Below are 12,739 nucleotides of genomic sequence, written 5' to 3'. Positions count from 1 at the left end.
TGCATTCTGAACACACCAATTTTGTGTGTGTGTGTGTTTGTGTCATTTTTGGCCAACCTGCAACACATGTAGCTCCTGGGCCAGGGATCAGAGCTGAGCCACAGTCACAACCCAAGTCACAGCTGCAGCAAAGCTAGATCCCTAACCTGCTGTGTCAGGTCTGGGGATCAAACCTACATCCCAGCGGCTCCCAAGACACCGCTGATCCCGTTGTGCCACAGAGGGAGCTCCTGAACACACCAATTTTTTTTTTTTTTTTGCTTTTTGCTTTTTAGGGCCACAGCCTTGGCATGTGGAGGTTCCCAGGCCATGGGTCAAATCGGAGCTATAGCTACTGGCCTGTGCCACAGCCATGTGGGATCCGAGCTGCATCTGCAGACTACACCACAGCTCATGGCAACACCAGATCCTTAACCCACTGAGCAAGGCCAGGGATCGAACCTGCATCCTCATGGATGCTAGTCAGATTTGTTAACCACTGGGCCGGGACCGGAATTCCCTGAACACACCAATTCTAATGCAGGTGATCTGCAGATTCCTAAGAACCTTGCATTGCTTGGTTTTAGTTGAATATGGCAGCTGCTTAAGCAGAACTGTCAAGGGGACAGAACAGTAGTCCTCAAGTGACAATATGTTCTTGGTAACATGAGGCCCACGTATGACTACAGGGGAGGGCATGTGGGGCCCTTGGGCACATTTGTGGAGCTACAGGTGGATGCCCAGTTCAGCTCCACAGTGCTCCCAGGTGTGCCATTTGTGCTTATTACAGGCTGGCCTGGGTGACAAAAGACCTTTTGGGTCTAAGGTTCTGACTGCACCCCCTACAGGCAGGGGCTGGAACAAATGACCTTCCTGGGGTACTGTTCTGAACCTCCAGCCCAATATCCCAGCCCACTCCCCCATCCCTATTGGCTTGGTGTGAGAGTTGGAAAGGTGCTTTTTTTTCCTATCTTGCCAAAACTACAGTGCTAATTCTTTTTATCTTTCAAAATGATCAAGCCCTTTCTACTCTTCCTTTCTCCTCTTCCTCTATCCCTCTCTATTGAATTGCCAGAATCCCAGCACTTTTGTGCCAGGCATACATCAGAGGATAGAAGAGTGACAAGACCTGACAACAGTCAGAAAACCCAGTTATTGACACCATTTCTGATTTTCAGCAGTGATCAGCCCCTGGTCTGGTCTGTGAAACAGTTGCTCCTATCAAATATCTTAGTTAATAAGATCAGCACAAAAATTTGAGAGATAATGTTCTGAAAAAGGAGGTAGGTACGTACCATGTACCACCAGACAACTTCGAGGTCAAATCTGTTTTTTGTTTGGTTTTGTTTTTTGCTTTTTAGGGCCGCACCTGTGGCATATGGAGGTTCCCAGGCTAGGGGTCCAATCAGCTACAGCTGCCAGCCTCCACCACAGCCACAGCAACGCAGGATCTGAGCCGAGTCTGTGACCTACACCACAGCTCACGGCAATGCAGGATCCTTAACCCACTGAGCAAGGCCAGGGATCAAATCCGCATCCTCATGGATGCTAATTGGGATCATCAACTTCTAAGCCACGAAGGGAACTCCTCAACTCTGTTTTTGAAGGATCTTGTTAGTCCTCTGTGGTTAGCAGTATGGAACTACTCACTGGTTTCCTGACTCATAGTTGTCATTCGTCAAAGGCTGCTGGCGAGATCTGTCCTAGGGTACTTACACCATCTCATTTAATTCTTACAACGCTGTTGGGCTGTAAGGAGCTCACATATTTATAAAATAGGAGAACTGAGATTTAAATTCAGGAATTTGAATTCATCTGAAATTTTAAGACTTCTTTTTCTAATTGGTGAAAAAAAAAAATTGCCCAGGCATTACTTCTGAACATGTACTGAACAGAAGTAAAGCCCTCCCCTCCCCAGCACACACTCACCCATCACGTACTCTCATTTCCCCCCCAGCCTTCCCAAGACAGGAGACCAAGAGAGAGCAGGCAGCATTTCTCTCTGTACAGTTTTTAATTTTTTATTTTTTGATGTTGTTCAGATGAATGACACACTCAAGTTACAAAAATGGGGCCTTAAAAGAAGCACATTGTACAATGAACAAGCAGATTGGAGTTAAGAACACTGAAACGCTAACCCGCTACCACGAGAAGAGACAGGGAGGGGTACAGGATGGGAAGGAAGGGGCTGCCAACACAGGGGTCAGACAGAACTGAGGGGGGGGGCTGACGTGGCGAGAACGGAGGAGAGGCAGATCCCCTCCAGGGCCTGCTCAGTCTCCCGACGCCACTTCTCGGTCTCCCTTGCCCACTACTTGCCACCTGCCCCCATCCCCATCCCCATCTGGTCATTGAAATAAGTGGGCAAGAGACCCCACCCCAGAAAGGGTCGAGTCAGGCAGATCTCTATGAGGGGAGGTGGTCCCCTTGCCCGAGTGCAGGCTTGGATTTGGGAGGTGATGGTGGCAGCAGTGGGATAAGAAGCCAGGAAGGAGCTGGCTGAGAGGACAGAGATCAAGCCCCTGCTTTTCCCCAAAGACTCCCTGTCTCTTCCCCACCCTACCATGATCCAAAGGCCCTCTCTACCAGTTGTCCAGAGAGGGGCCCCAGTCACCCTGCAATTATATAAATAAATAAATACTGAGCCCCTGGGCTTGGGGGACAGGTTGGGGGAGGGGCAGCAGGGATAGAGGAAAGGAAAGGGGAGAGGAAGGGGAGGGGTCACAGACATAGTAAATAGTTGTCTCCGTCCCAGCAACACTTCCCTCTGGATTTTTCTCTCCTTTTTGTATTTGTTTAACAAGGAGCTAACATCTCAAGGACAAATACTTAAAAATATACATTATTTTTTCCTTTTTTTTTTTGTTTGCCTTTCTCATCGTCATCTTGCTTTGGAGACTGCTGAGGTCAAAGTTCAAGCCACATGAAGGAACTGCAGCTTGGAGTTTTTGTGTATTTTTTTAATTTTTATTTTTTAATTTTTTTCACTTTTTTTTCCAACGTATAAAAAGGTAGCGGAGTTGTCTGTGGGTTTTTTTTTTTTTTTTTTTTTTAATGGTTAAATCTTTGGTTTGTTTCTTTTTTCTCTTGGAGGCCTTTATCTCTCGCACTTGCCTTTCCCACTCAGAGGCCAGTGGGGCCCGCGTGTCTCAATCTTGCTCAGCCTGTCACTCTCACTCAGTTCTCCCTACCCTGGGCTAAAGGGAGAGAGAGGCACCCTGGGACGGGGGTGAGTGGGGAAATCTAGCCAGGTCAAGAGGTCCCCCCTCCTCCATGGCTAGTCCCTTACCGCAGCTTCCCAGGGTGCAGGGTTGGAGACCCTCTCTTGGCCTTCCCCAGGGAGAAGATGTGCTAGAAACCCACAGCCTTCCCCATCCTACTGACCTCAGCCCCCGTCCATACAGGGGCTTGGGTTCCTCATCTCCACCCACCCCCACTTACGCCCCCCAGGCCTCCCTATTTCCAGCCCCCACCCTCCCAGAAGAGAACAGAGAGAGGTGTTTTAGTTACTGGCATTTTTTTTTTTTTTTTTTTGGCACAATTAAAAGGCCCACCATTAGGTCGACCCTGTCTCTGTCCCTCCCTCAAGCAGGAGGTCGGAGTTGGGGAGAAGAGAATTTCAGAGGGCTCCCACTTTCTCCAGTCCACTCATCACCCTTTCTAGCCCAGGTGCCTGCCCCCCCATCACCTCAGACATCTCACCTAGCCCAGAGCCTGGCCTGGGGTCTCCTTCCCCAACCCCACATAAAATTCTCCAGCCCCCCAACTCTCTCGCACACAGACACACGGACACAGGCTCTGTACAGACCACAAAATAAAAACGATGAGATAGTTTTGTTTCCCGGAGTCGAGACGGGGGGGACTGGAGTGGAAAGGGCGGGGGTGGGGTGGGGGGGGCGTGAATTCCCCCATCACCTTCCCAACCCTGCCTCCCTCCAGCCCCCCAGCCCCTTGCCCTGGCTGGCCCCCAGCCAACGATATTTGGTTTCCATTTTTTAACATTAAAGTTCTATGAGGTATTTGGTGCCTTATCTCGAGTCCTCGGGGGAGGGGGCCCGGGGGGAGACCTGGGGCACACTTGCCCCTCCCTCCCTCCCACCCCCTTCCCAATATTTGGTTTCACAGCTGTAGTTAAAGCTTGGGATTTGGTTATTTTTCCCCCTCCCAGGGATTTTCTTTTTTTGTTTTTCTTTTCCCAGTTATGGGGGTTGGATGGGGAGGGCCCCCACCACCCCAGCTGCACAGGGGTCCCTCCACCAACGTCAGGGCATCGGCCCCATCCCTGCCCCCTGCTTCCTCCACTCCTCTCTGCCCCACTCCTCCCACACTAGGCTGGAGGACAGGTCCCAGGTGGCAGGATTTGATGGGGAGGAAGCAGGATGAAGTGGGTGGTGGTGAGTCCTGGATTTTCTTTTTTTTTTTTTTTTCCTTTTTTTCTTTTTTTTTTTTTTCCTTTTTTTTTTTCTCCTTTTTTTGGTCTAGAATCAGTTTTTGTTTGAGTCATCTCCACCATGCCTTCCATGCTGCCTGTCTTCTCGGAGGGGTTTTTGGTTGTAATTCCTTTCACTTGGCTCTGCTCAAATGTCCTTCCTATCTGTTCAGGAGCCCCTGGCCCCCTGTCCACCCTTGGGCTGGGGCCCGGGCCCTCTTGCCAGTCCCTTCTCTTCAGGAAATAAAAATGGACAAACTCAGAGGTAGGGTAAGGGCAGGGAGTCGGTTCAACGGAGATGCTTACATTCTGGCGAGGATGGGTGGATGGCAGGCCAGGCCCCATCGGTGCCAGGGTGGGAGGGGCAGCCACTCCACCACTGCCCAGACAAGGCACCCCAAGACCTCCGAAACAGCCGAGGCTCTGCTGCCTCCGTGGCCCAGCCCAACAGTTTCATTCCCGGGTGGGAGAAGGGAGACAAGAAAGAAAGAGAACGCTGAGGCCTCAGGGCTCAGGGTGGCGTCCGAGGCTCTGTCTGCCTCTCCTCGGAGTGTCCAGCAGCGCTGCCCGGCTCCCGGGCTCTCCCCTCCCTCTGCTCCTGCCCGCCGAGGGCCGAGGGCTGCTCTGATTTCAATGGCTCGAGTCCTTCACAACAACACTTTGGTTTGAGGAGAGACACAGAAAGAAGGAGATTGAGAGGTGAGAGAGGAAGAGGGAGAGACAGAGAAGAGGAGGAGACAGGACAGACGGAAGAGAACAGAAAAAGAACTCAGAGGAGGAATCAAACCACCCGAAAGTTTGTTAGTTTTCCTTCGTCCATTCTTTTTTGCTTTCTTATTCCTTTTTTTCCTGTTTTTTTTTTTTTTTAAAGCTTTTTCAGTTGATTGGGGGGGCGGGGAGCTTGGGGGGCTCTTCACCCCTGTCCCTGACACCCTCTCTCAGCCCTGCCCACCCGCTTCCATCCACCCTGGCTGAGGGGCAGGCCCTGCCCCAGCCGCCCCCCTGCGGCTTTCCCGAAGACGACGTCCATGAGGTATTTGTGAAGAGAAAGAAGCATCCATCCTTCCATCCGCCTTGGGAACCAAGGGCCTGGACCGCTGGTGCAGGGGCTTGGCTCCACCTCGCGGCTCCTTCTTCTTCTTTGAAGAGTCCTCGTCTTCTTTCCCTTAAATATATATATATCTATAAATTCTTTCTTTTTCTAGTTTTAATTTATTGTTTGTTTGGTTTTTTGTTTCTGTTTTTGTTTTTTCGTTTTTTGTGGGTTTTTTTTGGTTCAAAACTTTGTTGGCCTCCACAATAGCAGGAGGGCAAGGTGGCTCCCAGCAGTGTCTCTCCTCTGTCGATGAAGATGCGTCCAGGGCTGGGCAAACACAGGGTCCAGCCAAGACTCGAGGGAGGTCTCGTGGGAGTGGTGGCCACCACAGCGCCCTCTTGGATGGGGACCACAGGTCATGGCACTGTCCCCGCCACACGGACCCTGATGGGGACGCCATCTTGAGGAACCCCACCACTGGGGTGCGTGGGTGCGTGTGTGCGTGTGTGCGTGTGTAGGGGGAGAGGAAGAGGCATCTGCCAGTGTCGGAGGGGTACGGGGTGGGAAGAGCGAGGTGAGTTCTCTTTTTGGTTTCTGGTCAATGTCAAAGAACGTGAAGGATCCCACGGATAGGCACTGGAATATGAATTTTTTTTTTTTTTTCAGGGAAACTGACAGACGAGGATGGAAAAAAAGACAATTTGAATGCCCTCACCTCATCCCCTCTTGCCTGACACTTCCACCTTCCCATGGGCTAGGGATGGGGGAAGATGCCAGAGCAGAGGAGGGGATGGGGGGAGGGGGGTCATGTGAGAGCTAGAACTTGGCAAAACGGCCTAGCCCACCCTTCAAAGGGAAAAGGGGGAGGTACAAAGGGTGAAAAGTCATCCCAGGCCTTCCCCTGAACTCTCCCCTGGCGGGGAGGGAGGAGGTTAAAGCGAGACCCCCTGCCCAGGAGGGGAGAGCTGAGAGCCAAGGGAGAGGGGACACATGATAGGGACACATTCTGTTGAGCACAACGCTAAAAACTGTACATCCTTTGGATGAAGCTACTGAATATTTGGTGTAAGGTTGTTCAGGCCCTTTCTCTTTCACCTTCTGGAAAAGAATATTTCGTGGGTGGTTCTGGGCCCACCCTGTCAGCTCCAGGCTGTGCCCTGCCCTCGCTGGCCCAGGGCTGGGGGCTGGGGCTGGGAGGCTGGCACATTCTCTTTTTCCTTCTCTGGCCCCGCGCGCGTGCGCGGGGAGGCTTGGCCCCACAGCCAGGGGCTTGTGTGAGGTCCGCCCTGCCGAGGCTTCTCTGCCCCCGGCTGGGGTTCTTATTTGGTGTCGTAGCAGTGAGGGTGAGCACATTGAGATCTGGCTCAAGACTGGTTTTTGGTTTGTTTGGTTTGGTGAGGGATTTTGTTTTTGTTGTTTTTTTTTGTTTTGTCACCTCTGGTTCTTTTGGGGCAGCTGGTTCTTTGTGATTATTTTTGGTTTTCTTTTCTGTTGGTTGGTTTCTTTTCTTTTTCTTTTTTTTGGTTGGTTGGTTTTTGTTGTTGTTGTTCTTTTCGTTTGTTTGTTTTGATCTTTCCTCCCTTGTCACTCCTGCTCCGAGGACCCTCTGCGCCCCCACCACTGGCCTCCTCGCCCTCTTCCCAGGCCAGGTGGGGGACAGAGGCGGTGGTCAGAGGAGTAGGAGGGGAGGCACGGCAGGCCCTCACTCGGGTTTGGACCCTGCCTCGGGCCCCCCTGGGCCTCCAGGGGTCTGTGCTGCTGCCTCACTGCAAGTGGAGGAGGAGGACGAGGACGAGGACGAGGAGGAGGAGGAGGAGGAGGAGAGGCCAGGAGACTTGCTGGAGATGGAGGCCGCCACGGCTGCAGCGGCTGCCGAGACCAGGCCCACGCCAGGCGGGGCGCTGAGCAGGGGCAGCCCGGCGTGGTTCAAGAAGAGTGGTGACGTCACCAGGCCCGGGCTCCCTGGGGCCGCGCCAGCCGCCCCCAGCACCAGGTTCCCGCTGCTGTCAAGGCTGGTAAGGGGCAGGGTTCCACCAGAGGCCAGGGCTGGCGAGGAGAGAGAGAGGCTGGGCTGGGGGTGCCTTCCAGCATCCCACCCGCAGTGCCCCCTGTCTTCCCATCTGCCCCACTGACCCCCATCAGCACCCCTCACACCTTCCCCAAAGGTGAGATGGGTATGAAGAGGCGAGCGATGCAGTGAGCGGGGGCAGGATGGCATGGCTGGAGCAGCAATGGAGAGGGCTCGAGGCCCCAGGGGACAGGGCTGGTGACGATGGGAGTGACATGAGGCAGCACGCACCTTGGATAGTGGCCAAAGGGTTGTTGCTCATGAGGGCTGGACTCAGCCCGGAGCTCAACCCCACCATTGTGCTTCTGCAAGAGGCAAAGCAGAGGCATTAGCAGGGGCAGAGACCCTCCCACAGGATTGGGGGTGCAGCTCCCCACTCTGGAAGCAGCAGCGACCCTGCTTCTCCCCACACCCTGCTTCTCTCCTACCTGCAGTGCCCACTTACCCCGTGCTGGGGTTCAGGCCCGACAAGCCGATAGCCGAGTGGCTGCCTTGAGGGCTGGGGTTTGTGCTGTTGGTGGTGGCCGGGGGTGGGGGAGTGACAGAGGGGATGGAATTGAGGGGGGGCGCGGCTCCGCCCCCGGCCGCACCCCCTCCAGCTGTCCGGCTGGGGTGCAGTGTCCCCACAGCTGAGGATAAGGTAGTAACTGCCAGAGAGAGACAGAGAGATGGAGACTTCAGCTTCTACTAGTCCTCCACCGAGGTCCACTCCTGCTTATCTTCCCTGCCCAGTCCCGAAGCCTCTCCTCAATCAAAACACACTTAGGCCTCCTGCCCTTTCTTCCCACAGCTACTGTTTGTGCCTCTGCCACGGTGACAGTAATCGCAGTAAGAGCAGCTGCCACGCACTGAGCCTGTGCCCTATGCCCAGCATGTGCTCCCACCCTGCTTCTCCAGCCCTGAACCTCACCTTGGAGCCCCTTTTGTACCAAAAAAAAGGATGCCCGAAAAACAGGGCCCTTTGGCTCCCTCTAGTGGCAAGGCCGGGGAGTGCGGCTGTGCGCACTGAGGCTGATAGGGCTTGTAGCCCAGACTCAGGCCTGGCATCCAGGATAGCAATTCCTGGCTCTGTCACATCCCAGCTGTGCCCTTGGGCCAGTGCCTTCACCTCTCTGGCCTTCAGTTCCCCCATCTGCAAAATGGGGAATATAATAGAATCTATCTCATAAAATGAGTGTGAAGATTAAAAGAGTCAATATTATTTTTTGTTTTGTTCTGTTTTGATTTTGTTTTTTTGGTTTTTGTGTGTGAGGTTTTTTTTTTTTTTTTTGTCTTTTTGCTATTTCTTGGGCCGCTCCCGCGGCATATGGAGATTCCCAGGCTAGGGGTCCAATCGGAGCTGTAGCCACCGGCCTACACCAGAGCCACAGCAATGCGGGATCAGAGCCGCGTCTGCAACCTACACCACAGCTCATGGCAACGCCGGATCATTAACCCACTGAGCAAGGGCAGGGACCGAACCCGCAACCTCCTGGTTCCTAGTCGGATTCGTTAACCACTGCGCCACGACGGGAACTCCTGGGAGTTTTTTTGTTTGTTTTTTAACCAGAGCCACAGCAGTGACAACACTGGATCCTTACTCACTGCACCGCCAGGGAACTCCAAGTCAATATTCTTTATAAAGAGTTTAGAACAGGGTCAGTGACTTAACACTTTCTAAACGCCCACTTATTTCTTAACCCAAGGAAGGGCAATGTGGTTTTATTTATTTATCTTAATTTTTTTTTATTTTTTAATTTCTTGGCCACACCCCCAGCATGGGAAGTTCCTGGGCCAGGGACTGAACCCATGACACAGCAGTGACAGCCCTGGATTCTTAACCCGCTGAGCCAAGGAACTCTTGGCATTTGTTTGCTTGGGGGTTTTTTTTAGTTTTTCCTCCTCATTTTAAAAAAAGTTTTATTGAATTATAGTTGATTTACATATTGTGATAATGTTGTTTGTTTTTATACTATTTCTATATATGATGTTAAACATGCCGTACCCCAGAAACGGGCAAAGGAGGGCTTTGGGTACAAAAGAGTGTGTGTGTGTGTGTGTGTGTGTGTGTGTGTGTGTGTGTGTGTGTGTACATACACACATGTATGTATAAATTCATGGATATAGCTTCTATATGTATGATACAGTCATAATCATTTTATAACTGAGGCTCAGAGAGGTGGGGTCACTCCTGGAGTTCACACAGTTTATAAATGTCAGAAACAGAACCCCAAAACATTGCCTTTTATCAACCCTATGCTTTTCTATATGAAATTATGGAGCAGATGAAGCCTGAGCTCCTCTGGCAGGGAGGGGTGAGGCTGCCCTCTTCCCCCTGCCCCGCCCTCCTCTCCAAGCTCAGCCTTGAGGCCCATAAATGCCCTGAGCCACTTGAGAACCTTGGGCTCAGGCCTGCACCATTCTCCCAGTCCCCTCACCGTCCTCTGTCCTCTCTGACCTGTTGTGCTCAGACTGCTGGAAGCTTGGGACAACGGCAGGGTCCCAGCACCCCCTTGGGGTGTGACCTGGGGAGAGAGGAAAGAAGGCGTGGTTAGGTCACCGTCTTCCAGTAGCCCCCACAGTACTCCCTGTGGGTGTAACCCCCACACCTCTGCCTCCAAGACAGGGGAAAGGGAGCTTTGGGTGCAAGACCCTGTGTCTCGCCAGCTGTTTTCCATCAGCTTTCATCACATTTGCCCTAGATGATCCTGAGCCACAAACATGGGTGAGTCATTCCCCACCTCTCCTCTGATGCTGTCCAGCTACAGGTCTGAAGTATGTGGGAGGGGAGGTTATGAGCATAAGGTGTGTCTCTGCATCGCAGTGTTGGGATTCATGTTGCTTGATTTTCTGAGACCAGGTACCAACCTCCGTCTGGGCCTCCCTGCCTGCAGTCCCATCCTTCCATCAGCCACAGAAGCCTCACTCTAAACATGACTCAGGGGAGTTCCCTCAAGGTTCAGCAGGTTAAGGATCCGCTGTTGTCACTGCTGTGGTTCTGGTTACAGCTGTGGCATGGCTTCGCTCCGTGGAGTTCCCATTGTGGTGCAGTGGTTAATGAATCCGACTAGGAACCATGAGGTTGCGGGTTCGATCCCTGTCCTTGGCCTGGGAAATTCCACATGCCATGGGCATGGCCAAAAAAATTAAAAAGTGACCCAGTCCCTCCCAGACTCAAAACTCATCCTCAGCGCCTCACCGCCTGTGGTCCATGTTCAAGCTTCCCAGCATCTGACTTGGTGTTTGGCCCTTCCCCATCCCCCAGCCCACCCCACACTCATTCATAAGCATCCCAGATCCAAGGACACTAAATGTCACTGGAGTTTCTCAAACAGCACCTTCGGCCTTTGCCTGTCCTTCACATGTCTGGCTAACTCTCCTGTCCTTTCTGATTCAGCCCAGACGGTCCTTCTTTCTTTCACACCACGGCGCGAGGGGCTCCTCTGGGCCCCTTGCTCCTCTCTGCAGTGTCACAGACCTTTCCACATTAGATGGAATAAAGGGATGTCCTGGTGTATCTGACCGTGAGCAGGTCTGGGTGGGGCTGTGGGATCTGAGGGCACACCCAGGTGTGTAATGATGTCCCTGATGGTGTCTGTGTGGTTGTGACCCCGTGTGAGGGGGAATGCCTGTGTCCCCTACCTGATAGCCTTCCCTGTGTGACTACCTCCTGTGATAGCTCTATGTTTGGCTAAGTTAGTGTGTGTCTGTGGGTGCTTGTCTCCCCACCTAAGACCACAGTTCCCTGGAAACCTTCCCTATGTGACTGTGCTCCACCCATGTGACAGCCTGTCCCCAAGGGTGACTCTCCCTGCCTCCGTTCTAGGTACTGTGGACAACCAGGTAGGTTATACTTCATACGAGGTGCCTGCGGAGGGGCGAGGGTGTGCCAGAGCTTTGCCCCCACCCCTCAGAGGGGCTCTTGGTACCAGATGGGGGCTGTAGCTGGCCGGCTTGCCCGGGCTGGGCAGCATGGGGGCCGCGCTGCAGGGGTTGATGCGTTTCTCCTTCTGGCGCCGGTTGCAGAACCAGACGCGGATCACTTCCTTCTCCATGTGCAGCTGCTCGGCGATCAGCAGGATCTCCTCTGAGGTAGGCTTCTGGTTCTGCGGGCAGAGGGCTCGTCAGCCCCAGGCCCACCCTCCCGCCAGCCTCAGGGCCGCCCAGGAGGGTGGGGCCTCACCGCTAGAAAACTCTTCTCTAAGGCGAAGCGGACGTTTGTCTCGATGCTGGTCCTCTTCTTGCGTCTCCGGCCGGGGAGTCCGTCGAAACCCAGGCTGGGGCTGCTCAGCTGGTTGGGGCTGGGCAGGCTTGAGTCCACAGACATAGTCTCTGTGCCCGGGAGGAAATAGGGGCATGAGAGGGCGACTCCCGCGGCCCACCGCCCGCCCGGGAGCCCGAGCCCAATTTCCACCTGCGTCATTGAGCCACTTCTCCAGGAGGGGCTTGAGTTTGCACATATTCTTGAAGCTCAGGTTGAGGGCCTCAAAGCGAGAGATGGTCGTCTGGCTGAAGTCGTTGCCGTAGAGCTTGCCCATGGCCAGGCCCACGTCACCCTGAGCCAGTGGGGCGGAGACGGGGCTGCAGTCAGGGCCGGGCAAGGGGCCCAGCCCCGCCCACAACCTGGTCCCGCCCACCACCCCGCCCACTAGATACCACGCCCCCACCTGCCCACTAGATTCGGCCTCCTCACCCCGCCCACGAGGCAGCTATATTTCCTCCCCCTGCCCACCAGCCGGCAGCGCCCTCCACTCTGCCGACTAGAGGACTGTGCCCCTTCACCCTGCCCTGCTAGTCGCGCTGCCGATACCCCACCCCACCACCAGTTCCGCCCTTTGGCCCCAGACCTGCGTGAAGCCCAGCTTGATGCGGCGTTGCTTGAAGGTACGGGCGAACTGCTCGAGCTCCTCCAGGTCACTGGGCTCCTCGGGGTGGGATGGTGGCTCCAAGCATTTGGGGGGCTGCGGGTGCGAGAGGTGCGGGTCGGGCAGCGTGGGTCGGGTCACGGCCTGGTGGTGGGGTGGGCAGGTGTGTGGGATGCAGCACCGAGGACCAGGTCGAGGCTCTGCATTGGCTGCCCAGTTCCCCTCCCTCCCTGCCTGCCAGTCTCTTCCTGCGGACTCCCCTCGCCTTCAGCTGACCCCTCCACACTCATTGCCAATCCCATTAAGGTGACACTGCTGCCCGACAGGGTTTCTCTCACTGCCTGAAACTCTGCATTCCCCCCCGCCCCAACCAACCCCGACCC

At 54.1% G+C, this 12,739-nt stretch overlaps 1 protein-coding gene across 26 annotated transcripts in view; it reads right to left on the bottom strand.

Moving 5' to 3' along the window:
- Positions 1-6,818: 6,818 nt before the first annotated feature.
- Positions 6,819-12,739, bottom strand: part of POU2F2 (POU class 2 homeobox 2) — a 96,923-nt gene continuing 91,002 nt past the window's right edge. For 11 of the 26 annotated variants that reach the window (XM_084958606.1, XM_084958612.1, XM_084958603.1 and 8 more), the window contains 8 exons: positions 12,339-12,500; positions 11,906-12,047; positions 11,675-11,823; positions 11,421-11,597; positions 9,950-10,016; positions 7,958-8,159; positions 7,744-7,817; positions 6,819-7,490 (listed from right to left, as the gene is read on the bottom strand). In XM_084958606.1, coding sequence (XP_084814732.1) covers positions 7,147-7,490; positions 7,744-7,817; positions 7,958-8,159; positions 9,950-10,016; positions 11,421-11,597; positions 11,675-11,823; positions 11,906-12,047; positions 12,339-12,500 — 1,317 coding nt within the window. In that variant the 3' untranslated portion in view covers positions 6,819-7,146. 26 annotated transcript variants of the gene reach the window in all.

Source organism: Sus scrofa, chromosome 6 (genome assembly GCF_054392235.1).
Source record: "Sus scrofa isolate SSC_HxYL_T2T_F1_AM1 chromosome 6, Sscrofa_HxYL_maternal_Yorkshire_Landrace_v2.0, whole genome shotgun sequence".
Classification (NCBI taxonomy): domain Eukaryota; kingdom Metazoa; phylum Chordata; class Mammalia; order Artiodactyla; family Suidae; genus Sus; species Sus scrofa.
This window is presented reverse-complemented; position numbering and strand designations above follow the sequence as displayed.